This window comes from Antechinus flavipes, chromosome 3 (genome assembly GCF_016432865.1).
Source record: "Antechinus flavipes isolate AdamAnt ecotype Samford, QLD, Australia chromosome 3, AdamAnt_v2, whole genome shotgun sequence".
Lineage (NCBI taxonomy): Eukaryota > Metazoa > Chordata > Mammalia > Dasyuromorphia > Dasyuridae > Antechinus > Antechinus flavipes.
In genome coordinates this window covers 468377490-468404805 of record NC_067400.1, presented here as the reverse complement: position 1 = coordinate 468404805, position 27316 = coordinate 468377490, and the positions used below count along the sequence as shown (strand labels likewise).

The 27316-nt window shown below is 34.8% G+C and overlaps 1 protein-coding gene and 1 pseudogene across 1 annotated transcript in view; both read right to left on the bottom strand.

The window, feature by feature from the left end:
* NCAPD3 (non-SMC condensin II complex subunit D3) overlaps window positions 1-27267 on the bottom strand; it is a 108723-nt gene extending 81456 nt beyond the window's left edge. The window contains exons 1-7 of the mRNA XM_051986645.1: window positions 26601-27267; window positions 19172-19326; window positions 13601-13763; window positions 7365-7549; window positions 3948-4115; window positions 3750-3811; window positions 3490-3577 (exon numbers count right to left, since the gene is read on the bottom strand). Of these exons, the coding sequence (XP_051842605.1) occupies window positions 3490-3577; window positions 3750-3811; window positions 3948-4115; window positions 7365-7549; window positions 13601-13763; window positions 19172-19326; window positions 26601-26664 (885 nt within the window). The 5' untranslated portion in view covers window positions 26665-27267. The remainder of the gene's footprint in view (window positions 1-3489; window positions 3578-3749; window positions 3812-3947; window positions 4116-7364; window positions 7550-13600; window positions 13764-19171; window positions 19327-26600) is intronic.
* LOC127554783 (threonine--tRNA ligase 2, cytoplasmic-like) lies at window positions 13673-18633 on the bottom strand (annotated as a pseudogene).
* Window positions 27268-27316: the final 49 nt, after the last annotated feature.

Genomic DNA, 27316 nt, shown 5'->3' with positions numbered 1-27316 from the left:
TTATTATAATAAAAAAAGAGATATAATGCATAAAAATATTTTATAAACCTAAAAAATTGGAATGTCATGTGAGGAACAAAGAATTTGAATGAATCACAAAATATGGAAGGGAGAATGCTCTCCAATGAAATTGAAACAATGGGTCTGGAACAATGGTTTTTTCAGGCTTGAAAAGCTAAAAAGAAAAGTTTGTATTTGATTCTAAAGTCAATAAAAAACCACTGGAGTTGGCTGAGTAGGAGAGTAATATAGTCAAATCTGTTCTTTTTTTTTTTTTTTTTTAATTTTTTATTTAATAATTACATTATATTGACACTCATTTCTGTTCCGATTTTTTTTTTCCCCTCCCTCCCTCCACCCCCTCCCCTAGATGGCAAGCAGTCCTTTATATGTTGGATATGTTGCAGTATATCTTAGATACAATATATGTTTGCAGAACCGAACAGTTCTCTTGTTGCGTAGGGAGAATTGGATTCAGAAGGTATAAATAATCCGGGAAGAAAAACAAAAATGCAGATAGTTCACATTCGTTTCCCAGTGTTCTTTCTTTGGGTGTAGCTGCTTTTGTCCGTCATTTATCAATTGAAACTCAGGTCTCTTTGTCAAAGAAATCCACTTCCATCAAAATATGTCCTCATACAATATCGTTGTCGAAGTGTATAATGATCTCCTGGTTCTGCTCATTTCACTTAGCATCAGTTCATGTAGGTCTCTCCAAGCCTCTCTGTATTCATCCTGCTGGTCATTTCTTACAGAACAATAATATACCATAACATTCATATACCACAATTTACCCAGCCATTCTCCAATTGATGGGCATCCATTCATTTTCCAGTTTCTAGCCACTACAAACAGGGCTGCTACAAACATTTTGGCACATACAGGTCCCTTTCCCTTCTTTAGTATTTCTTTGGGATATAAGCCCAATAGAAACACTGCTGGATCAAAGGGTATGCACATTTTGATAATTTTTTGGGCATAATTCCAGATTGCTCTCCAGAATGGTTGGATTCGTTCACAACTCCACCAACAATGCATTAGTGTCCCAGTTTTCCCGCATCCCCTCCAACATTCATCATTATTTTTTCCTGTCATCTTAGCCAATCTGACAGGTGTGTAGTGGTATCTCAGAGTTGTCTTAATTTGCATTTCTCTGATCAATAATGATTTGGAACACTCTTTCATATGAGTGGTAATAGTTTCAATCTCATCCTCTGAAAATTGTCTGTTCATATCCTTTGACCATTTATCAATTGGAGAATGGCTTGATTTCTTATAAATTTGAGTCAGTTCTCTATATATTTTGGAAATGAGGCCTTTATCAGAACCTTTAACTGTGAAAATGTTTTCCCAGTTTGTTGCTTCCCTTCTAATCTTGTTTGCATTAGTTTTATTTGTACAAAGGCTTTTTAATTTGATGTAATCGAAATTTTCTATTCTGTGATCAGTAATGGTCTCTAGTTCATCTTTGGTCACAAATTTCTTTCTCCTCCACAAGTCTGAGAGATAAACTATTCTATGTTCCTCTAATTTATTTATAGTCTCGTTCTTTATGCCTAGGTCATAGACCCATTTTGATCTTATCTTGGTATATGGTGTTAAGTGTGGGTCCATGCCTAATTTCTGCCATACTAATTTCCAATTATCCCAGCAGTTTTTATCAAATAATGAATTCTTTTCCCAGAAGTTAGGGGCTTTGGGTTTGTCAAACACTAGATTGCTATAATTGACTATTCTGTCTTGTGAGCCTAGCCTTTTCCACTGATCCACTAATCTATTTCTTAGCCAATACCAAATGGAGTCAAATCTGTTCTTAAGGAAAAATTATTTTGGTAATAGAATGTAGAATGAACTGTAGTAGGGAGAGATATGGAGGGTAGAAAGCAATTAGGAACTTGTGGCAATAATCTAGGAGAGAGGTGATGAGGACTTTTAGTAAGGTGGTAGCTATTAAGTGGAGAGAAGAGGTCAGATGCAAGAGATGATGTAAAAATAGCAATGACAAGATTTGTCAACAATTGAGTTTGTGGGATGGAGGAGAGTTAGGAATTAAGAATAATGTTGAAATTATGAATATGGCAGATTGGAAAGATAGTGGGACTGTTAAAGTAAATGGGTAAATGTGAATGAGGGAAAGGTTTAGGAGGAAGGATGATCTTAGATTTATATATGTGGAGTTTAAGATGTTTGAGACATCCAATTTGAAATGTGCAATAAGTAAAGGATGATGGAGACTAAAAGCTCAAAAGAAAAACTGGGGTTAGAAGTTACCTATACAAAGATGAGAGTCAAAACCCTAGAAACTGAATAGGTCACCAAGAAAAATTATAGGAAAAGAAGAAAAAAGGACATAGAGCAGAATCTTAGGAAAAATTCCCATTCGGGACACCTGAAATAGCTGATAAGTCAGCCAAGAAAACTGAGAAAGTACTCAACCCAGGAGCACATGAATCAGAACAAAGTAGTGTCAGGAAAAGCCAAAAGAGGATGGTTAAATAGTATCAAATGCAGAACGTAAATTAGGCATATTGATACTGGATGCCAACTCAAATAACATTTTAAAGCATATGTTAAGTATCTTGTTTTCTTATAATGCCTCAATAAATCAGGGCAGCATTAATTTTTGTAACATTTTCTTGGCAAAAATAAGGCAGCATACAACCACACCAGATGTTTCCTAAAAGGCATTATTTGGGGAGCACCTAAAAAAATTGGTATTTGTACAAAGCAACTTTATTAATAGCTCCACAGAAAGAAAAATAAGATAGCTTGATAATTATTTCTGTTACTGATCAACTATAAACGTGCAAGTGCAAGTACTAAATTGTCATAGAAACCTTGGGAACTGTGTAACTACCTATTCTTTCCTTTGTAATATGTCAACAAATATTTCTATAAAAGCATGCCTTTGTTGTCTGGGAGTTCATGTGCTTCTCCTATGTAATCCTCATTTGAAATAGAAGTCTATGGATGAAACCAAACAATAAATTGCTGTAGTTACCAAATGATACCCATCAAACTGGCACCAAAGATCGTGAAGGACCTTTCAATATTGTAATACACAAATTATATTCTATGTAAAAAATCTCTAAATTAAATAAATGCTTTTGAAAATTCAATTCAACAAACATTTGTTAAGTATCTACTACATACCATGAAATACACATGTACTACAAAGTGTATCATGAAGATACAAAGACCAAAAACCCCCAATTTATGCTCTTAAGAAGTTTACATTCTTTTAAGGGAAAGCAATATGTACATGGAAAATTCAATGCCAAGTAGTTAAGAGTAATTTCTAAGGAGAAAGCATAAATTTATTATGAAGGACAGATTGTTACCAACAGAGCAGGATTTCAGAGAGCACAATGGAAGGAGAGGGTACAGCAGAATAAGCTTGACATGAATAAATATAAAAAAATGTTCTAAGAAGCTTCTTTATTTTTTTTAAGTTAAACAGTTAATAAATTAAATCCTGATTTCCTCTACCTTATCTCCTTCCCCATGAATTGAGGCACACAACAAACGCAGTCCATAATAGGCCAGTTCTGGTATGTATTTTGCTTTGTCAATGTTCCTAAATAAAAAAGAAGTAGAATTAGCTTGTATATACGATTATAGAATTAACATAAAGATTCATCTCCTACCCTACAAACCATGTTTAAACTAACTAATAATATATGCTAACCAGTATAGAGACCAAAAAATTACCACATGGTACTTCAAAATGCAGAAACTTAAAGACTCACCTGGCTTCTAAAGCCTGAAATCCATGAAGAACTGGTTCAAAACTGGTTAATCCAACTAAAATCTAAAAAAAAAAGATACCAAAAAACAAAAAAACAAAAAACAAACCCTTAATGTGTGACAGTTTACCTTGGCCATTATGTTTAAAAGCCAAATTAATGAAGGATGATTTACTCATGCCTCCTGGTTCTTTCACTTACCTGTATACAATTCTGCACACACTGTGGCTTTTCTTTCAGGGGGAACTTGGGCAAAAGTCTTAAAAAATTCTTCAAAAGAAAGAAGATGGCATCTCGAATTTGACAAAGGTCACGAACAGAAAAACTTATATCATCCTCATCATCCTCTTCTTCTAAGATTTCATCCATCTAGAATAAGAAACAAAAGGGTCATCATTCTTTACCTAGGTCAACTACTTTATCCCACTGGACTAACAAGAAAAATATAATAAAGAAAGGACAGTAGTTGAGGCATTTCATTATTAAAAGTTCTTACGTTTTTAAGGATTTTTAAAAATAAATTTTTTAAAACTGTATTTGACGAACTATTTGTTATAAGTATTTCCATATTCAAAGAAGAGAAAGAAGATAGTATATAAAATCATGACTCTATTATACTCTGATCTTTTAATGTTAGTTTTGTAGGTGTCCTGACTGTCTGTGTCTCCCTCTGTGCCTTCTTATATAGTTTCTTTCTTTAGGAAAGAGTTTTGTTTTATTTTCTAAATCTTGGATGATCCTCCTACAGTTTTGGATGGTATTTTGGGAACCTTTCTGGTCCTGACGTATTGTACCTGGGATCCTGCCACTAGTTTTCACTTTCAGTGGGGTCTGTGCCCAGAGTACTGGCAAGTTTCAGGCCTGTTTACAAATAGTATTGCTTTCTTCAAAACCCTTAAGGATGATTCAGGTCATTGTGCTGCAAACTTTCAGAACCATTATAAACTGATTTCTACATTCCCAATATGAGCTTGGGAATCTCCCTATGTGGAGTCAGAAGGTTTGTTGGTATGCAAGGGTTCCTAGGCCTTCCTTGTTGAAACATTCAGACCTTCTTTCTCCTTTAAGTGTTGTACACAGGTCAAACACCCACAAGATGGTCAGAAAAAGCAATACAAGGACACTCCCAAAGTATGTCTTAAGAACTTTGGAATCGATTGTATGAAACAAAAGTCATTGGTACAGGACCTTCCCTCCACATGATGTGACCTCATCAAAGAAGATCTTGTGCTCTATGAACAAAGCAGAATTGGATTAGCTCAAAAGAAATGCGAGATGCACGAAATTAGAAACTCCACCCCAAACAATGTTCATAAGGACTATCTGTGTCCGACCTGAAGCAGAGTATTCTGAACTCATATTGGTCTGATGGTTTCTGGTGAACTCTGGATGAGTTACATCTTTTGTGACTGAATCCCTTCCTTGATGCCTAATGTAAAGATATTTACAAATATAATTTTTAGATTTCCTGATCATTAGTTAGTCTGGAGTTCTTTTTAAAAATCCTATTATATTTGTAATGACGCTAAGCTGTTCTGTTCCTCTTCATTCACTCTGTCTTAACCAAAAGTTAAGTTATTTAGCATTTTGATGCCATTTAAGGTCAACATTAATTCATTCAATCAAAAAACAACCATTTATTAAGTGCCTGCTATATACTAGGACCTCTTCTAGGTACTATACATACAAATATAAAGAATAAAAATATATTCCACCTTTGTTTTCACTATCCATCATAAGAATACCTGAAACAATTGCCTTATTGATGATAGTCTTGCTGACATTCCACCTTCCCCATCCATTTCTCAGTCTCAATGTGATAGAGCATATATTTTCAGTGACCCAAATACTAAGGCTGTCAGGCCTACTTAAATTTCAATAAAAACTTATTTCCTTAACCTGATTTAACTCTAGACCTCATTTCTTTCAAATATTCACATTATATGCTTAATATGAACAGTCTATTACACGATCCTACTTTATACTTCTAAATAGAAACTGTCTTCTTTTAATTCTAATTTACTAATAGTGAGTTACAGGGAAACTAATTCCCCAAAATTAACAATGAATAAAAGTAGCATGACAAGTCTTCATAAATTAACTTACTTCAAGCATAAAGTAGGAAGTAGTGGTAGTTAACCCAAGTTAATCAACAGAAAACCTAGAAACTCAGTATCAGCAATGCATGAAAGAAAGACTATAATTGGATTTCTGAACTTCAGTCACAAAATAAATTGATTGCTTACTAAACATTTCAAACTGGCTGTTTCATATCGTTAACATATTGAAACATTCAAAACTAAATAGATTTTTTCCCCCCACATCTACCCATCTTCCAAATTTCTCTATACTTTTATTATTCTTCCAGTCTTTTAGGTTCATAATTTCAGCCTTATTCTCAACTCCTTATTCTCCTTAATTCCACATACCTGCCATTTCTACCTAAATGATTTCTCACACATGATCCCCTTCTCTACACTCATACCAGGTTGGTTTCAGCCTATATCACCTCTTGCCTAAATTACTGCAATGGAATCCCAATTGAATTCAATACAAACTATACATTGCTGCCAAAGTTATTTTCCTTAAGCATGGATCTGACTATCTCTCTGTACTATTCATGTTCTACTATTCACTGTAACTACTATTGATGCCAATATTTCTTCTATGATCAAATATAAACTTTGGTGTTTAAAAGCCTCTTTACCTGGTCCTTGTTTATCTCTCCTACCTCATTACTCATTACTCCCCTTCTTACTTTACAATATAGCTAAACCTGCCTTCTCTTGGAATCTCACATACTACACTCCTCCTGTCTGTATGCCTTTGCACTGGTGATCCCTATCACTAGAATGTTCTTCTTTATTTATATCTCAAAGAATCCATCATTTCCTCCGAGACTTAATTCTAGCACTGCCTTCAACATGAAACCTTTTCGGATTTCATCACCTGTTTCCTAAACTATCTTCTATTAGAATATGTTCTAAGTAGGTCTTTAGATATTTATATATGTACATACCATGTCCCAAAGAAAATTCAAGAATACTTGGAATAAGCATTCATTGTATTTGTATTCCCAGCACCTACCACAGTGATTGAAAAAGGCTTAATAAAAATTTGTTGATTGTCAGTCTGGTGACAATGATGAGAATGGATAGTCAGAAGGATGGGGACAATAGTAGAACTCCCCCAATCCATCTAAACATCTCCACATAGAATTTCTCATAACCCTGGTGACAATGTCAATAAAAATCATCTTCTGTATCATCTCCGATATATAAATCAGTAGATTCTATTTTTAAAAATTGTAAAAAAAAAAAAAAAATGTACAATGTTTTGTTCAGTTGGACTTTTTTAATGATTATTTTTTACTATTTAATTTGACAAGCATTTATTAAACATTTACTTAAGAAACATTGTGCTAGACAGTGGAATGTATGGGGAAAAAAAAGTCATCATCCTCAAAGAGCTCACATAATATGTACACAACTAAGTAGCCTTACTAAGTAATCTGAAATTTTAAGATTTTATATAGTGATTATAAAACTTCTCATGGAACTATAAGCTTAAAAAAAATACTATAATTACTAACATTTTTAAAAATTATTCTCTTCTTACCTCAAAGTCCTCTTTCCTGGGTGGTTTTCCTCTCTTTCTATTTCCTCTTGAATCAGCTTGAGAATTCTTGGGATGTTCTTTTTTTCTTTTCCTACTCAAACTAGATTCTTGAGGCCAGCTCTTTTTCAGAATCTGAAGACATTTGTCAAACATTACTGGATGGAACACTTGATTAGCTATGCTACCTGTTCATAAAGAGTAAAGCAAATTAGGATTTAATTAATCTTGACATATATCCAATTATATCACAAATGAACAAAAAACCCATAAAGTAAATTTCCACTTAGTTTTAAATAGCCAAGAAAACTGTGCATAGTAGAGAGAGAGAGAGAGAGAGAGACAGACAGAGAAACAGATATATATATATATATATATATATATATATATATATATAGTTAGCTTCAGAAGCAAGCAGACCTGATTTCAAGTTATACTTATGGCCCATACTACTTGTATGAAATCTAAACAAGCATCAAACTCTCAGTGAGTGTACTACCAACTCTTTAAGATTGAAACACACAATGAAAATACGAACTTACAATGATAACTAATTACTTATCAATGGAGTCCCAAGACCAGTTCCTATCCCTATCCTTTGAATAATTTTAATAAATTGAGATTTGTTTTTTCTTGTGCAACTAGATAACTGTTTAAATATGTACACAGAAATTGGATCTAATATGTATTTCAACATATTTAACATGTATTGGACTATCTGCCAGATAGGGGAGAGGTTGGGGGGAAGAAGGGGAAAATTTGCAACAAAAGATTATGCAAGGGTCAATGTTGGAAAAATTATGCATGCATATATTTTGTAAATAAAAAGCTTTGATAAAAATAAATAATTTGAGAAAGAAATCAGAGACCAAGGAAGAAAACTTTCACATTTGGTTATGCATAGGCTCTAAATTAATTTATCATCTGACCTGTGGGAGCCTATTAAGGCACTTTTTTCCAAAAGCTTGAAATTGTTCCCTCTAAAGTTATCAATGGTCTCTTAGCAGACAAATTTAGTGGACATTTTCCATTTCTCATTGTCTTTGACCTCTCTGTAGCCTTCTCATCACCTTTCAGATACATCTTCCTTTAAGTAGGGAAATCTCATCTTCTATGGAACCTCTTAATTCTACAAGTCATCTTTTTTTTTTTTTTAATAACTTTTTATTGATAAAACCCATGCCAGGGTAATTTTTTACAGCATTATCCCTTGCACTCACTTCTGTTCCAATTTTTCCCCTCCTTCCTTCCACCCCCTCCCCCAGATGGCAAGCAGTCCTTTACATGTTGAATAGGTTACAGTATATCCTAGATACAATATATGTGTGCAGAACCGAACAGTTTTCTTGTTGTACAGGGAGAATTGGATTCAGAAGGTATAAATAATCCAGGAAGAAAAATAAAAATGCAAGCAGTTTATATTCATTTCCCAGTGTTCTTTCTTTGGGTGTAGCTGCTTCTGTCCATCCTTGATCACTTGAAACTGAACCTAGCTCTCTTTATCGAAGAGATCCACTTCCATCAGAATACATCCTCAAACAGTATCATTGTTGAGGTATATAATGATCTCCTGGTTCTGCTCATTTCACTTAGCATCAGTTCATCTAAGTCTTGCCAGTCCTCTCTGTATTCATCCTGCTGGTCGTTCCTTACAGAACAATAATATTCCATAACATTCATATACCACAGTTTATTCAACCATTCTCCAATTGATGGGCATCCATTCATTTTCCAGCTTCTAGCCACTACAAACAGAGCTGCCACAAACAGCACATACAGGTCCCTTTTTGGCACATACAGGTCCCTTTCCCTTCTTTAGTATCTCTTTGGGGTATAAGCCCAGTAGAAACACTGCTAGATCAAAGGGTATGCACAGTTTGATAACTTTTTGACATAGTTCCAAATTGCTCTCCAGAATGGCTGGGATGTGTTCACAATTCCACCAACAATGTATCAGTGTCCCTGTTTTCCCACATCCCCTCCAACATTCCGCATTATCTTTCCCTGTCATTCTAGCCAATCTGACAGGTGTGTAATGGTATCTCAGAGTTGTCTTAATTTGCATTTCTCTAATTAATAATGATTTGGAGCATAGTTTTATATGTCTATGAATAGTTTCAATTTCTTCGTCTGAGAATTGTCTGTTCATATCCTTTGACCATTTATCAATTGGAGAATGGTTTGATTTCTTAGAGTCAATTCTCTATATATTTTGGAAATGAGGCCTTTATCAGAACCTTTGATTATAAAAATGTTTTCACAGTTTATTGTTTCCCTTCTAATCTTGTCTGCATTTGTTTTGTTTGTACAAAAACTTTTCAATTTGATATAATCAAAATTTTCTATTTTGTGGTCAATAGTGATCTCTAGTTCTTCTTTGGTCATAAATTCCTCCCTCTTCCACAGGTCTGAGGTAAACTATCCTATGTTCTTCCAATTTATTTATAATCTTTCTTTATGCCTAAGTCATGAACCCATTTTGACCTTATCTTGGTATATGGTGTTAAGGGTGGGTCAATGTCTAGTTTCTGCCATACTAATTGGAAATTTTCCCAGCAACTTTTGTCAAATAATTCATTCTTATCCCAAAAACTGGGGTTTTTGGGTTTGTCAAATACTATATTATTAAAGTTATTGGCTGTTTTGTCCTTTGAACCTAACCTATTCCATTGATCAACTAGTCTATTTCTTAGCCAATACCAGATGGTTTTAGTAACTGCTGCTTTATAATATAATTTTAGATCTGGTACAGCTAAGCCACCTTCATTTGATTTTTTTTTTTCATTAATTCCCTTGAAATTCTTGACCTTTTGTTTTTCCATATGCACTTTGTTGTTATTTTTTCTAGGTCATCAAAGTAGTTTTTTGGGAGTCTGATTGGTATAGCGCTAAATAAATAGATTTAATTTAGGTAGTATTGTCATCTTTATTATATTTGCTCGCCCAATCCAAGAGCATTTGATATTTTTCCAGTTGGTTAGGTCAGACTTAATTTGTGTGGAAAGTGTTTTGTAGTTTTGCTCATAAAGTTTCTGATTTTCCCTTGACAGATAGATTCCTAAGTATTTTATACAATCAGTAGTTACTTTAAACGGAATTTCTTTCTGTAACTCTAACTGTTGGGTTTTGTTAGTGATATATAAGAATGCTGATGACTTATGTGGGTTTATTTTGTATCCTGCAACTTTGCTGAAGGTGTGGATTGTTTCTAATAACTTTTTAGAAGAGTCTCTGGGGTTCTCTAAGTATACCATCATATCATCAGCAAAGAGTGATAATTTGGTTTCATCATTGCCTATTCTTATTCCTTTAATCTCTTTCTCAATTCTTATTGCCAAAGCTAGCATTTCTAATACAATATTAATCTACAAGTCATCTTAATTCTAATGCCTCTCTTCTCTTTAATATTTCCTATTTGTCCTATATTTGTTTATTTGTACATATTTGTTGACTTGGTATCTCTCCCATTAGATTTTAAATTCTTGTAAGTCTTCTACATTTTTGAATCTCTAGTCCTTAGTACAGTGTCTGACACATAGTAGGCGATTATCAACTTTTTGACTCAATCAAAAAGCTGAACTGCTTCATGACTTCCAACCCCAACACTCCACTGAAACTACTCTTAAGTCTTAAATTAGAACCATGACTACTCTGAAAGACTTACTATGAAAATTCCTATCTATACCCAGAGAAATAACTAATTGTATCTGAATATGGACTGAGGAATATGTTCTCTCTCTCTCTTTTTTTTTTTTTTTTAATACTTTATTTTTTTAAGGACTTTCTTTTAGGGGGGAGAGTTATGTTCTCTTTCACAACATGACTTTTATAGAAATGTTTTGAATAACTTCATATATGTTTTTTTAACAGGGGATTGGGGATAAGAGAGAAAATCTAGAATTCAAAGTTTTAAAAACTAATGTAAAAAATTGTTTTAAATATAGCCAGGAAAATAAAAATATTAAATTAAGTCATAAGTTATGTACTTACTTACAAACTTAAGAACTATTTATTTTTCAAGTCCTTATCTATATTTGATCCTACTAAATAATAGGGCACTTTTGACCATCCCCCTCCTTCTACAGATTACTCTCTCTCCTTCTTTGAATTTAGAACATTATTGTTGTTGTTTTAGTCATTTTTATTCATATCCAATTCATCCTGACCACTTTTGGGGTGTTCCTGGCAAAGATACTGGAGTAGTTTGCTATTTCCTTTTCTAGCTTATTTTACAGATGAGGAGATGAAGCAAACAGGGTTAAGTGACTTGCCCAGGGTCAAGTATTAAGAGTATTAGAGACCAGATTTGAACACAGGAAATCTTCCTTATTTCAGGCCCAGTGGGTTACCAACTGTGCCACATGGCCACACTAATTCAGAACTACCATACTTTTAAAAACTCATCTTTGTACCTTTCTAACTATTTCTTGGGTAGCCCCTAATTTTCTTTATAACCACTTTATGTGATTATTCCCCAAATACTGTCTTTGGCCTTCTCTTCTTCTTCTTTGATAATCTGTCACCCTCATAGCTTCAACAACAAATTCTACACAGATGATTTCTACCCTTGATCTCTCTTTGGACTTCAGCCATTCTCCAAAAGCCTATAAGACATCTTTATCTGCATATCTCATTGGTAGCTCAACTTCTACATAACTGAAATCAAGCTCATTAGTTTTTGTCCTAACCATTCTATTCCTTTTGACTTCAATTTCCGTCCATAGTTTTACCATGTACTACTAAAATCTTTCATATTAAAAGCATTGATGTTATCTTTAATTTTTTCTTCTTCCTCTTATATCCAGTTATCAAGAGAAATGATTCATTTGGACTCCTATTGTATTCCAATCACTATTAATCAGTTTGATATGACTCCAAAAGGGTAGTAATTTTAAGTTCTGCTTATTAGGCCCACAGGCCACTATGAACTGAAGATTGTAAGTTCACTTGCTTAATCATAGAAAACTAGCTAGAAGCCTTCTACCCCTTTTCCTTGTTATGGTGACCAAGCCCAGCATGATGGAGGTCACTAATGGAAAGTATCCTGTTTTTGTACCTATAAACCACTCTCTCTTATTCAACACCAGCAGGTAACTGTGGTCAGTGAAAATGCCCCATGCTTTGCCCAGCCAAAGATACCCTTGCTATCATGCCATTTCTAGGCTGTTGCATGATCTTTTGAATTAAAATCTATCAACCAATTATGTAGCCCTCTAGAATATTCAAGTATCAAACATGAAACACAGTGCTGCAGGTATGAAAATTTCTTGAGTAACTGCTTGTATAAATTATAAATTATTTCTTTTGTTTTTCCATTTCAAGAGATACAGATTCAGAAGTCTTTATTTTTGCCAAGCGTAATGGAATATACATGTCACAGCTACTGGGGTGGCTTGGAGATAGCAGATATCTTAAATTTAGTAGTTCTGAACTTCAGTGAGCCAAATGAGATGTCCTCACTAAATTGAGCACCAATACAAGTGTTGTTGTTGAGAACTGGGTTTGAAATAAAGAAAACTCATCTTCTTGAAAGCTAGCCTCAGGCACATAATTAGTTATGTTACCCTGGGCAAGTCACTGTCTCAGTTTCCTCCTCTGTAAGATAGTGGTGCTGTTCTTTGTTCTCAAAGAGGACCAATATTACATCACTATGTTGAAGATCAACTAAAGCTGATCAAAGCAATATAAATTCAGAAGGTACTACCACAGGTCAGGAACAAATAATGCACATAAGTATTTGGAATGGAAATGTGTCTAAATTTGTGCATCTCACATTTCTTTTGAGCTATTATAATTCTGCTTTGTTCAAAGTCACCCATGTCACAAAATCAATTTCAAAGTTCTTCAGAGCTTCATATGTAAAATTAACTAGAGAAAAGAAATGGCAAATTACTCCAATATCTTCGCCATGAAAATCCCAAACAGGCTTAGAAAGAATCAGAAACAAACAAAAAGACGAAACAGCAACAGTACCAAAGTGAGCTCCCAGGAGTAAGGGACACTTGGTTGGCTAAGGAGGGGCCCACAGTGTCAAAACTCCCAGATTAGTGAGCTGCCCCTGTAGTTCCAGCCTAGGTGAGAGGAAGGGAAAGAAGAGAGGGAGGGATAGAGAGAGGAAAAGAAGGAAGGGAGGAAGAAAGGAAGGAAATTCTTTATTTTCAAATGAGGAAACAAGGAACACTTGGGTTGTAAGAAAAAAATACAGAAAAACAAAGTGGTGGTAGATATGATTCACTTACCTGGGATTTCAAGCAATAAAAAGTAAAGGCCAGCAGCATGCAGACCATATTCTCGATTTTGAATGGTGGCATTTTTCTTATGGACAATTTCAACAAAGTGATAGAAAAGGGCTATAAGTGCATTATGAGAAATATTATTCTCCTTAAAGATGGTCCAAATACTCTTTAAAAAAAAAAAAAGAAAAGAAAAAAAGAAGTCAAGAGTTGGAGAAATTTTTTTTTTTTTATTTCACATGAATTATATCTTTTCGGAAATTTCCTACTTTACAGAATTAGGGACTAGTCATTCTAGTACTCTCTTTTATCATCAGCAAGTTATTAGCAAATAACTAAAACTATTATCCTTATACAAGGTTTATTTATCATCCTAGTTACTGACTTGGAAAATCCTAACCACTTCAATATACCAGTAGAAGAGAGGAATAAAAAACCCCCCAAAGTAATTATTTCTACCATTTTGTCCACCTGGTGGCCAGGAAGTTATCAAGGTGAACCCCCTGAATGAAATCTGAGATAGAAGAATTTTACCTGGACTTTCTTGCTCCCTTATAGAAGTAAAGTAGTAGTTAACTTAGTTGGCATATTTTGTTTTGTTTTGTTTTTTATATAATTTTTAAAACTTTTTAAAAGTTTTATATATAAATCAAATATCTTAAAGGTATCTAAACAGCATTTCTGATTGATCTACAATGTGCAATGTAATGGTTCATAACACAAGTTTCTCTGCTTTGTTTCTCTCTTCTTCTTCTTCTTCTTCTTCTTTTTTTTTTTGCTGAAGCAATTGGGGTTAAGTGAGTTGCCCAGCTAGGAAGTATTAAATATCTGAGACCAAATTTGAATGCAGGTCCTCCTGACTTCAGAGATGGTGCTCTATCCACTGCACCACCCAGCTGTCCCTGCCTTGTTTATCTCATGTGCTTTCTTGAGTAATCAATGATATCAAAAACAGCACTTAGGAACACTAGAGTAACTTGATAATTTTTTTTTTTTTACAAGTCTTTGTGCAAAGCAGTCAATAATGAAGATAATCATTTATCTATTTAGGGAGCTGAATTTTCTTAAAGTGAAGGAAACAAAAATGTTTTACCATTTAGATTTATTTTCCTTGAAAATTCCCTAAATTGGTTTCTTTTATTGCTAATCAAAACACCTGCATAACTTACATTTCTTTCAGAATAGTAGATACTGAAATTGAATCATACATCTTGTTACCCTTGTTACCATCTGTGAGTCCAAAGCTCTGGCCATAAGTAAAATTCCAGGAAGCTAAGAAAAGGAATTCCATACTCAAGTCTTAGAAAATGTCTTAAGGTTGACGAACAGAAGACAGAAACTTCAAAATCTTCAAAATCCTTCCTCTGCATTTAATGAATGTTAACTCCTTTATTTTTTTTTAATTTATTAATGGTGGAAGCTACTGAAAGTTCTCCATGAATTTTATTGTACTTTGAACATTTACAATCTTATTTTTTTCTTTTTCTCCAACCATTGAAATAAAATTATACTGGACCAATTATGCATTTTGTATTTTCTTATTTCATTTGCAGCTTTGAACTAGATTAACATCAATTGTGAATCTGGCTTCAAAAAACTCCTTTTTAAAACATTTCTTAGGGAGTTGGTTAATAGCTTATTCTATTTCTTTTTCTAAGATGGGACTGTTTAGACTATTTACTTCTTCCTCTGTTAATCTGGGCAAGCTATATTTTTGAAGATATTCTTCCATTTCATTTGTCAAATTTATTGGCATAAAGTTGAGCAAAGTAATTCCTAATTATTGCTCTAATTTCTTCTTCGTTAGAGGCGAGTTCTCCCTTTTCATTTTTAAGACTAACAATTTGATTTTCCTCTTTCCTTTTTTAATCAGATTTACTAAGGGTTTGTCTATTTTGTTGGTTTTTTCATAGAACCAACTCTTAGTTTTATTAATTCAATATATTTTTTTTTATTTTCAATCTTATTGATCTCTCCTTTTTTTAGAATTTCAAGTTCAGTGTTTGACTGGGGGTTTTTAATTTGTTCCTCTTCTAGCATTTTTAGTTGCAAGCCCAATTCATTAATATCTGTAGTGCATATTCTTTATAAATTGGCCCTACAGGGATTATCATTATTTGATGTGGAGACAGGCTATTTTCCTCCATAGTTTTCTGAAAGAATGGCTGTCATTTTTTCAACTAATCCCAGAACAGCTTGGTGAATGATCACTTCTAATATGAGTAAGGTTAAAAGTGATGGGTAGTTGGGAATCAAGCTGAATAGCGACACATTGGTGTCACTTGCCAGTGTCATCTTTGATTTTTATCATCAATTTTAGGACCATAAAATGCCTTATCTCCTGGGTTTAATTTCCATGGCTCTCCAAATTCCCGCAAGCTGTTTTGAAGCTGTTTTTAGGTTGGTCTCATATTTCAATTTCTCCTAGGAAATTTTCAGGCCATGTAGAAAGATTTAATTGAAAGAAAAACACAAATACTGTATAAATTGATTATTAAAAACTTTAAGCATGCCTTCATTTCTTTTTCAATTTGATCCATCATGCAGAAGATGTGAGCATCATCCTGCTGGAATTGTCTGACACATTAAACCACTCAAAGTTCCAAACAGCTCATTCCAATAAAGAATTCCAAAATCAGTTAGTCTAATAGGCATTTCTCTCTAGAAACACAGATGATTATTTGTAAACATTGTATAGTACCCTGGTAAGTTCATAGGTTTAAGTGCAAACATCTCCTTCTCAACATCAAAAGAAAACATGTTTTCCTATAATGCTGCCAATGACTTGATATTTCCCAGAATTTACAATTGCAGACATTAGGATACACCCCTTCTGTAAAATTATACAAATGATATTTCTCTCTTTTAAAGTCTATGAGTATATTATAGATAAAAACTTCTCTGGAAAGAGGAAAAAAAAAAGCTTCCTGGGCTCAGATCATGAAAAAAGAAAAGTTCTCATTCCTTTTCAATTTTCCTATCACCACAGGAACTTTTCCCAAGTTTTCACCATATTAACAGGAAAGGATATTCCATAGCTTCCTTTGCAAAGCCTCCGTATCAGCTTTTCCTTCCCAATAGGTTGAGGAATTCTTAAATATTTTTATAGTTTTAATTTTTCCAGCATGTCTTATAAACTTCTATAAAGGTTAAACAATGGACCACACCTGTATACAATGGTAATTGGGGTGCCAAGCTTCTCATTTGGGATTCAACATATAAATTTATTATGTTAAACCGGGTCCAGAAGAATTTCTTTGATGATTTCTTTCAAAAAGTTGCTTCTCTTTTATGATAATATTTTACACATGTTCTCTAATGTTGAAAATTCTGTACTGGATACTGGATACTCTTCTGTCTTCAACAAACATATAATAAAATTCTTTTTCAATGTGTAAGTTACAATACAAGCATCCTCCATAATAAATTTCCGTAGCTTCTCCAAGAAAATGTGCATTAGAATGCTAGTACACAATCTGAGCTTCCTCATTATTAGATCTAACTTTTTTTTTTTTTTTTTTGCTATGGCAATTGGGATTAAGTGACTTGCCCAGGGTCATACAGCTAGGAAGTGTTAGGTCTCTGAGACCTAATCTGTTTGAACTCAAGTCCTCCTGACTTCAGGGCTGCTCATACAGCAAGGAAGTGTTAGGTCTCTGAGATCTAATCTATTTGAACTCAAGTCCTCCTGACTTCAGGGCTGGTGCTCCATCCACTGCGCCACCTAGCTGCCCCTCTAAGTAACACAATGTGGAATCTTTTTCCAATGAATAATCCAAATTCTACAATTCACTATTTACTTTGGTTATTACTGTGTTATCAGTCAGTCCTTGATTAATACCAGCAGCCACTTCATATGGTGTTATTTTCCAAGATTCCTCTTCAACTATTTTTCTATCAATCAGATTATTTTGATCAATTGCTCTTGTTTGCTACTCTATGGACAGGCAAGGTATTATGCTCTTTTAAATGTTTTAAAAAGCATCAATCTACCTTCTATGAATTCTGGCCCTTTGTGGTAGAAGGAAGCTGGGCTCTGGCTCCAGGGCTTTCAGGGGGCTGCTCAGGCCTTGGGCTGAGCTCAATATCCAGACTATGGTAGGTGGTGGAGCCATTCTCTGTCCTTGAGCTGCTGGTTAGGGATGAGGTTAAAACTGCCTCCTCTGTCAGGCAGCAATAGGATGTCCTGCTCCTGCAGAGTATGAGGCCTCATGATCCTCCTCCTCCCTTTCACTGTCACCCTCAGGGGGATGGGATAAGCAGGGAGTGTGAGTGTGGCCAAGTACAAGAGCCAAACCACTAGGTTGCAATGACTGTCACAAACTACCTTGGAGATCCTCTAATAGGAACTACTTATTCTTATCAGAGTTTGTCCAAAAGGATGCAAAATCTCCTCTGAGATTATCCAATTTTCATAGTCTGTTTTATTCTGTTTTGTTTTTCTTCCTTTTCCTTACTTTCCCTTCCTTATATAAACCCTTGCCTCATTCTGCCATTGTCCTTTAAGGAGAAGGCCTACAGAGTGCATCGCCCCCAATCCTAAGCAAATGCCCAAATACAGGCCCCTGCATGATTTGGAGGCTGCTCAAGCCTGAATTCTTTCAGAGATGACACTGCAACCTGCAGCATGGTACTCCATCTTTGATATACCCCAATATTTCTGACACTCAGTGAGGGGCAAAAATCTTCGATTCTGTCCCCCTCTAAATCATCCTCCCCAAGGGAGAATAGCCAGATTTAAACTTTTTTAAATGAGATACATGCAATGTTAGAAATAATCTTTAGGGATTCTTAACTTGGGATGTGTGAATGTATTTTTAAAATACTTTGATAACCATATTTGGAAATAATTGTTTCCTTTGCAATCCCATGTATTTTATCTTATTCATTTTTTTGTTTTTAATAGTATTTTGTTTTTCCAAATACACACAAAGATAGTTTTCAACATTCATCTTTGCAAAACCTGTGTTTCCAAATTTTTTTCTCTTTCCCTCTTCAAGATTAGCAAGCAATCCGATATTTTCGGATATATAAGTTAAACATATGTAATTCTTCTAAACATATTTCCATATTCGCCAAGTTGAACAAAAAAGAAAACCTGATCAAAAGGGGGAAAAAACACACATTATTTATTTTAAGAAACATTATTTTGAAAAGGAGTCCATAGCTTCACTAGACTGCCAAAGGGAGCCATAATACAAAAAAGATTGGGAATCCCCAATCTAGTTAAATCTTCATTTTATAATTGAGAAAACAATTCAAGAAAGATTAAATTATCTGCCTCAAATTAGCTGAGATTATCACATACATCTTTTTAGTATTGTGTTCTTTTTACATTATTCTACTATTGTAGTCTGATAAATTGTTATTGTTTTGAGTTCTTTGAAGAGCTGAGCATTGTGCAAAAAAAAAAGCACAGGGAAAGATGTAGTCTACATAAGATCGAATGACTGAACTCATAGACTATATATGTTCTTTATTCAACTCCTACAGTACTATTCATGTCTCATCAGAGGGTTACAATTTTAATTTAAGTCATTTTTATTTGAAACCTAAAAATGACCAGATGTTTTTTACCTCTGTGGTTCCATGTTCTTGAGTGGCAAAAGGAATAAGGTTCTCATAGAGTTCGGTGAATGCATATAGTCCATCTTCTGTAATCTGTGCTTCGATGTTAGAATCCAAAGGTTCAGTTTCCATGAAATCCAGTTCCCAAACTGTGTCCACCCATGCTGGTGGTAAAATATTGTAAATGAAATTAATAAAGCTTTGGAAGAAAGAAAATATTAACATTCTTTGATCATATTCTATAAATTTTTTTAAAGCATTAGTCATGTTCTTTACTTACCTTTAAGGTACTGATTTACCACTATCACTTCCATATAAAGGAAACATATTATGTGAAAATATTTATTAAAATAAAAAATAAGGGAAATAATTATTTTAATGTCAATTGTTATAATGTTGTGAGAAAGTTATTTCCTCTCTTCTATCTGGAAAGGGCCACCAGAATTCTAGATTATGTGCTATATTCAAAAACACAAATAGCTATTTTCAAAACAGTGTATACGTATTAATAGTTCTGTTTAAAACTTGGTAGTCAGTTTATTTTAACTGAGTCAGCAATGCATGCTGAATCTGGTAAAGTAAAAGGGGCCATAAAAGATGCCACTGGTGTTCTTTGATAGAAGTCAGGTTAATGCAATACTTCATTGTTGCAAAGGTTACAATTTCGTGATAGGAACTGAAAGTACTCAATTAATACCGAGTAAGTGCTAATTAATCAATAGGGTTTTAAAGAATAACCACTGTTCACATTTGTGGAGAAAAACTTGACATATCATATCATGTGATGCTCACAATTCTGGGAGATAAGTAGAAAAATTATTACCTATTTATTATAGATGAAGAAATTTAGTGTCAGAGAAGTAAAGTCACTTGTCTAGCTTATCAGAAGGTAAGTAACAGAGTTGGTATTAAAATCCAGTGCAATTTCTATATGTAGACTCCTTTCAGGATTCCTACAAACAAGCCCAATTCTCCTCCATCCTTTAAAAAGTTCTCATTAGACCCTATTATCATCTCAAGAAATCACCCTATCTTTAGTTCCTTTTTCAGTTAAATACTTAGAAAAACTGATCAACACTTGTGGCCTGGACTTTTCTCATTCACATCTCAACCTCTTGAAACCTGACTTGTGACCTTATCTTTACACTAAAATAACTCTCTCCAAAGTTATCATTGATCACATAACTGCCAAATCTGTTAGCCTTTTCTCAAGCTTCACCCTTCTTGACCTCTCTGCAGCAGTTGCTTACCTCTCTATCCTTCTGGAGTTTTTCTAACACTGCTTTTTCTTGATTCTCCTATCTGTTATACTACTTTTCAGTCTCCATTAATAGATTATACCCATCACACTTCCTAAAATGAAATGAACACTCAATCTAAGTCCAGGCCTTCTTTGTCTACATTTAGTCTCTTGGTGACATAATAAGCTCCTCTAAATTTAATTGTTATTTCATGACTCAGCCAATAGTTCCATAGGCCTCTGAAACTCAACATGTCAAAATAAGAACTCATCACTCTTTTAAAGTTCCTTATTTCTGTATCAGAAACCACCACCCATTCCAGGAACCAAGGTTTTCAGACTTGGCGTTATCCTTGATTTTCATTTGTCCTTCACCTCACATATACAATCACATAGCAAATCATGCCATTTCTACCTCCACAATATCGCTAGAATCTAAAAAGTTAAGCTCTCCTTATCCCCTAGCCCCTTCCTCTTTTACAAATAGTAAGAAAGCATTTAAAGTCTTGATGATAGAATTTTGTCTATTGTTTAGGGATACTGTAAGCCACAATTCCAAAATAGCTTGCATTAGAGAGATATTCAAAGTCATAACATAACTGCTATTCTTTGGTGCTCCTTCTCTTTAAACAGATATGTTGAAAATTTATTTAATCTAAATTAGTAAAAATTATTTCTGACAGGCTTGTCCCTAAAACATGGAGTATAGTACTTTCTCCTACACTTCTCTCCATTCTCTGCTACCACCCCAATTCAGGCCTTCATGACTTCTTTTTTGGACTACTTCATGTGCCATCAAATTTGTCTCCCTGCTTACAGTTTCTCCCCACTCTAAATTGTCCTCCAACATTTCCTCGATAAATAAATTTCAGGAGCTCCCTATCTCTAGGATTAAATATAATATTACTCCATTGTCTTTTGAAGCCCTTCACAAGCTGATTCTAACTTACATGCCTAGCCTTCTTACACATTTCACCCTAAGTACAATTCTAACATCAAATTATAGGGATCAGACAGTCCAAAGCCTAGAGACTAGAAATGAGGTTCATTAAGTGTCATTTCTTAAGAAAAATAAATATGATAGGAATGTGCATAGTGGAAGGTAGAATATTTAGATACCAGAAAACTAGTGAAATTATTTTGTTTACCAAGATATAAAAGCAACTTCCTAATTCTTCAATTGTTCAATCTCTGCGTATGGTTGGTTACCACATTAATTTTTATATAATGCTTTATCACATTACTATTCTGTGTAAGAACTTATTAAACTAAAAAGGATATAATACTAGCCTTGTCAATAACACTAGTTAGTTAAATATCCTGAAAGTCACTTCTCTGACATTCTTATATCTTATACACTTCTTAATCTTTTGAACCTCAGTGATCTCATCTATAAAATGTCAATAGTAATAACCTTGTTACCAACTGCACAGGACTGTGCTTAGAAGTTTAGAGCAATATGAAGCTCTAAATTGTGTGGCCTGTACTGTTTTCCTAATTAGACTGCAAAATCTTTGAAGGTATCAGTGTTGGGGCATATAAATAGCCTAATGGATAAAGTACCAGTCCTGAAGTCAGGAGGACCTAAGTTCAAATCCCACTTCAGACATCATGATCCTGGGCAAGTCACTTAACCCCAACTGCTTCTCCAAAAAAACAAGATATTAGTGTTAATATGTTAAAAGATCACTTAAGGTTCAAATAGGAAAAAAAAAAAAACTTACAAATCTAATCGACTACATGGGAGTGGGGGAATGTTTATCAAACAAATAGAAAATATTATTGGAAATAAGAAATATGGATTTTATTTTACAAAAATAGCAAACTCTTTGCCAAAAATCAAAATGACTAAAATAATAATTTAAAAAAAGTTGGGAAAATATTTTCAAAATAGATATTTAATAAAAGTCTCATGAGGGTGGGGGGAAGAAGGGGAAAAATTGGAACAAAAGGTTTGGCAATTGTCAATGCTGTAAAATTACCCATGCATATAACTTGTAAATAAAAATCTATTAAAAAAAAAGTCTCATGAAATCTAAATAACTGACACAGTTAAAAGAGTAGTATTTATTTTTCAATGCATAAGCAGTCAAAAGATATGAATTGAATTTTTGAAAGCTAAAACAAGTTCATTCATTGCCTCATTTACAATAACAAGTACCTTCTATGTATAAAACCACTGTGTTAGAGATTTGCAGAAATTTGAAGAACACAAACATCCAAAGTTTTGTGCATTACAAGAATTACAAAACATATTACATTTGAAAAAGACTCAGTCCCCCTTAAAGACAGCATTTATTTGGTGAGGAGGGATTAATAATGGGACAAATAATTTGCAGACATATAATCAAAATATACAATATTGTTACATGATAACTTGGAGAGGTCTAAAAGGGTTTTTTAACAAAAATAAACCTTTCTTAAGCATGTAAAGGTTATAAATAAATCATAATCAATCACCTCAAAAATTGTTTAAACTTTTTGATAATCAAAGAAACAATAATAAAACAACATTGCAGCTTATGCCCATAAAAATAATCAAAAATGGTTAATGGTAAAATTTAGTGTTGCTGGAAAAACATTTATAAGGTTGGCAAAACTGGAAGGTGATGCAAATTTTTTTTAGACAGCACCTTAGCAAAACACAGTAAAAATTATAAACTGATCATTTGTTTGACATAATAACCCCACAACTGGAACTATATCCTAAATATAATATATTTCAAATGGATTTATGATCTCATTGATTCAAAAATGTTCACCAATGACATAAATCAAAACTCATCTTTGCTTTTCCAATCCTCTTTTCCAACTCATGTCTTCTCAAAAATATACCACAAAATGCTATTAAAAGATAGTAAGAGCAAAATTTACAAAAATATTTACAGGACAGGTACTTTATTTTTAATAGCTAAAACCTCAGAAACAACCAAACTATGTATGTCCAAAAAATGGCAAATGGCAGAATATGCTGGAATAACAATGTAATTGACTATCACTACCTTCAAAAATTGTCACATGAAAAGACATAAATGAGAAGGTTTCATTGTATATTCAAAGGCAACTCTGAATAGGATACTTGGTCCTACTCATATTGATCATTTGCAAAAAGAGCCACCATCAACTTAACTAACTGCATTTTATGTATTAACATCCACTGAAGATAACTGGGTCATAAGAAAATCAATACTCTCCATGATTCAATATCTTCCACATAAACCTTATGGAGATTACACCTAAACTTTACACAACATAAAATACACACGCGCGCGAGCACACACACACACACACACACACACACACACACTCTCACTCTCTCTCTCTCTCTCTCTCTCTCTCTCTCTCTCTCTCTCTCTCTCTCTCTCTCTCTCTCTCTCTTTCTCCAAAAAGGGTCAGAAAGCAGAGGGCGTGGTTGGCACTAAATAACATCATTACCATCCCCACTTTATCTCCCAAATTAAAGCAACTAAACAGAAGGATCTAGGTGCAACCTGGGAGTCACTTCAAAAGATCATAAGGACACACAGATTTGGAGCTAGAAAGCATCTTAGAGATTACCTAGTCCACAGTTTGTTAAACTTTGTTTTAAACCCAAGAAATTTTTCCACAATTCCATCTTGAATCTGAGTTAAGGTATTTCTGGCAACATTCATGCCTATGCAGTGTAAAGTATGCATGTTATATATTCAGAATCAAGGCTGCAATGAAGTTCTGGGATGCAACACAGACAAGCACTGTCAGAAACACTTTGGATTTATCATAACTTTTTATCTGTTGCCTAATTTTTCACAATCATCACATTCAGTTGCATGATCCCATATGGGATTTTGAAACAGTTTAAAAAACTTTGACCTAGTCTCATCTTATAGATGAGAAAACTGAGGCCAAGATTTGTTAAGTGATATGCCTAGTCACATAGGTAACAACACTGGCCTCCTGATTGTTCCAAGAAAAAGATACACCTTTATAGTAGAAGTTGGATCCACTATATCAACCAGTTGTTTCTTATAACAAAGATTGGAAAAATAGGTTGGGACCAGGTGATAAAAGGCTTTAAAAGCCTAAAAGAATTTCATCGACTCTCTAGAAGTTTGCTTCAAAGTGCCATTTTCTACATTAAATTCTGCCACTTATTCTCAAAGTGCTGGCTAGTGCCTCCCCTAAAAAAAAACACAACCCTTTAATCTGTTCTGTGTATATTCAGTGCTAAGCACTGAGAAGAAAGGAACAGGAGAGAAAAATACAAGTCTTTGACCTGGTAAATTTTCCCGTATGGCCTAATGCAATAACATGCATGTACAGGGAGTCCCAAAATCTGAGATAATTAGGTTTTAATGACTTGTCTTGTGTCACATAACTAGTATCTGAGTGCAGATTTGAACTCGGAAAGCTGGGTCTTCTTGACTATAGGCCTAGGTCACCTAACCACTTACAATGCTTCCTATGTCGGGCACTGTGCTAAGATCATACTCTGCTGAGGTAGACAAGCAAACAAATATGTATATGTTTGTTATATAAGCTACATACAGAATAAATAGGAAATAGTTAAAAGAGACAAGGGCACAAGAGTTAAGTGGGGTTGGGAAACGTGCAATTTTAGGTGGCACTTAAAGACATCCAGTAAATAAGAGAAAACACTCCAAGAGCAAGTTGAGAAAAAAATGCCTGCAGATGGGAGATGAAATGAAATTCAGATCCTGAATAGCTGGTAATATATAAGAAGCAATATAGCATAGTGAAAAGAGTGAAGTGAAGCTACAGAAGAGTAGCTTAAAGCTGTACTAAGGATTTGGGTGGGAGATAGCTAAGTGCTTCAGAAAGAGTGCCCAGCTAGAGTCAGGAAGACCTGAGTTCAAATGTGACTTCAGGCATTTCCTAGACCCTTAACCCTGCCTCAGTTGCTTCATATGTAAAACAAACTGGAGAAGGAAATGGCAAAATACTACAGGATCTTTGCCAAGAAAAGCACAAATGGGGTCACAAAGAGTTGGAAAATCATTAATAATAAATATTTATTGGCTGACTAATTAGTAAACGGCAGGATTCAATCTCAGGTCTTCTAATTCCAAATCCTGCACTTCTTTCACTACACCACCAGCATCTTCCTGATTGTTAATTGCATTAAGATCAAAAAAAGGCACTTATGCTGATTTTTTTCCTCTTCTTTTTCTTTTATTCTTTAAAAATACTACTTGTATGTTTTTCTTAACTTCACAAGGATAATTCATATCAAATTGCTTTACCTTCTCAAAGAGGAGGAAGGAAGGGAAAGAACTTGGAACTCAAAATTTTTTAGAAAGATTGTTAAAAGATTTACATGCAATTGGGAAATATTTAACGAAATGAATAAAAATATATCATAAGTAAGCATACTAGTTTATATATGAGATAGTTCTCAGGGAGAGAGGAAAAGGATACTGGCCAAAATTATGAAGTAGAGAAACATCAATAAAAAGGTATTTTTTTAAAAACCCCACCAAAAAAAGAGAGAGAGAGAGACAGACCCACACCATAGCATACACTCTCAGCTGAGATTTATAATCATTCAAGTGTTCACTCAAACAAGACAGGAAAAAACTATGTGAACGAGAACTACTGTCCAGACAATAAAATGGGAGTGATGCAGCACATCATTGGTTCAAATCAGTCATTTCATTAGTATACAGAACCAATGCAGATCAGCGACTGCCGGCAGCACTAAAATGTTAAATGATTCACCCCGTCCCAGAGCTAAAACTGTCAGAGGCAGTTTTAACTCTGGTCTTTCTATCTCCAAGCCCGATCTTCAAACCATCATACTATGCTGCCTCTCAGCCACAACATATTATCAAAAGACAAATTAGCGAGCATGAAAATGTCAAAGAAATGCATGAATGAGCAAAGATATGAGCTGGTCCAAAAAAGAATGGTGAACCGAATGACGAAGCTGAGCCTCAGGAAAGCTAAGATTTGTAGGACGCCAGAGCGAATACAAGAATGGATGGCGATCGGTACCCGTAAGAGAGAATGCCCACACAGGAGAGATCCACAGAAGCTTCCAATTTCCCCCCTTCTCCTCAAAGACCGAGGTGGGAGGGAGGGCGGAGCTTGTCTGTCACTGGCTAGAGGGCTAGCGAGGACGGCTGGGTTCCATTCCTTTCTCCATTCGCCTCCCCGACTCCTCCCGAGCCTGCCCTCTCTTTCTCTCTATTTCCTCACCTAGGCTGAGACCAGAGGGACACCAGCGCCCAAAGCAGTTCCCAAGACTCGGCCGCAGCGACATGGTCCAGGAGAATCAGCAGTCTTACGGTCTACTTTCAAAACTTGCTCCGCGCGCGCTCCGTTTCTTCCACATCGACCAATCACAGTGCAAGGGCCCCTTTTCTCCAGCCAACCACAATCCCGAAGCCCCTTGTACATTGGCCAATCCGCGATAGCTCGTGACGCCCACGCACCGAATGGCGGCAGCCGGAAGTCCACTCCGTAAGGAAGTAATTCTTAAGGTCAAATGATTCCCTTAATAATTTTTTTTGAGCTGGGAAACAACAGATTCAATGACAAACCAAAATTTTCTTCCCCCTTTACTTGAGGATGAAAAAAATTTCCACGCCATCCCAATTAAAAACAAATGGGAATTGATCACCTTTTTCCTTTTGGGCAACACATGCATCAGGGGCCTCCGTAGAGCGTATGGAAGTATTGGTGGGTGTGTAAACTCTCCGAAGGAAAGGAATTATAATGGAAAGTGAAATTCAGCGCCCCTCAAGGAAGCTATCGTTCCGCTGGGCTGGTAATCCTAATGGAACGCCCCTCAAGTCTCCTAAGAATGGAGACACGACCCCATTCTGCTACGTTTGCGCAGTGAGCCCAGGGAGGGAGGAGGGCGGAGGGAGGGGCGGCGCGCATGCGTCCGGAGTCACGCGCGTATCCGGGGC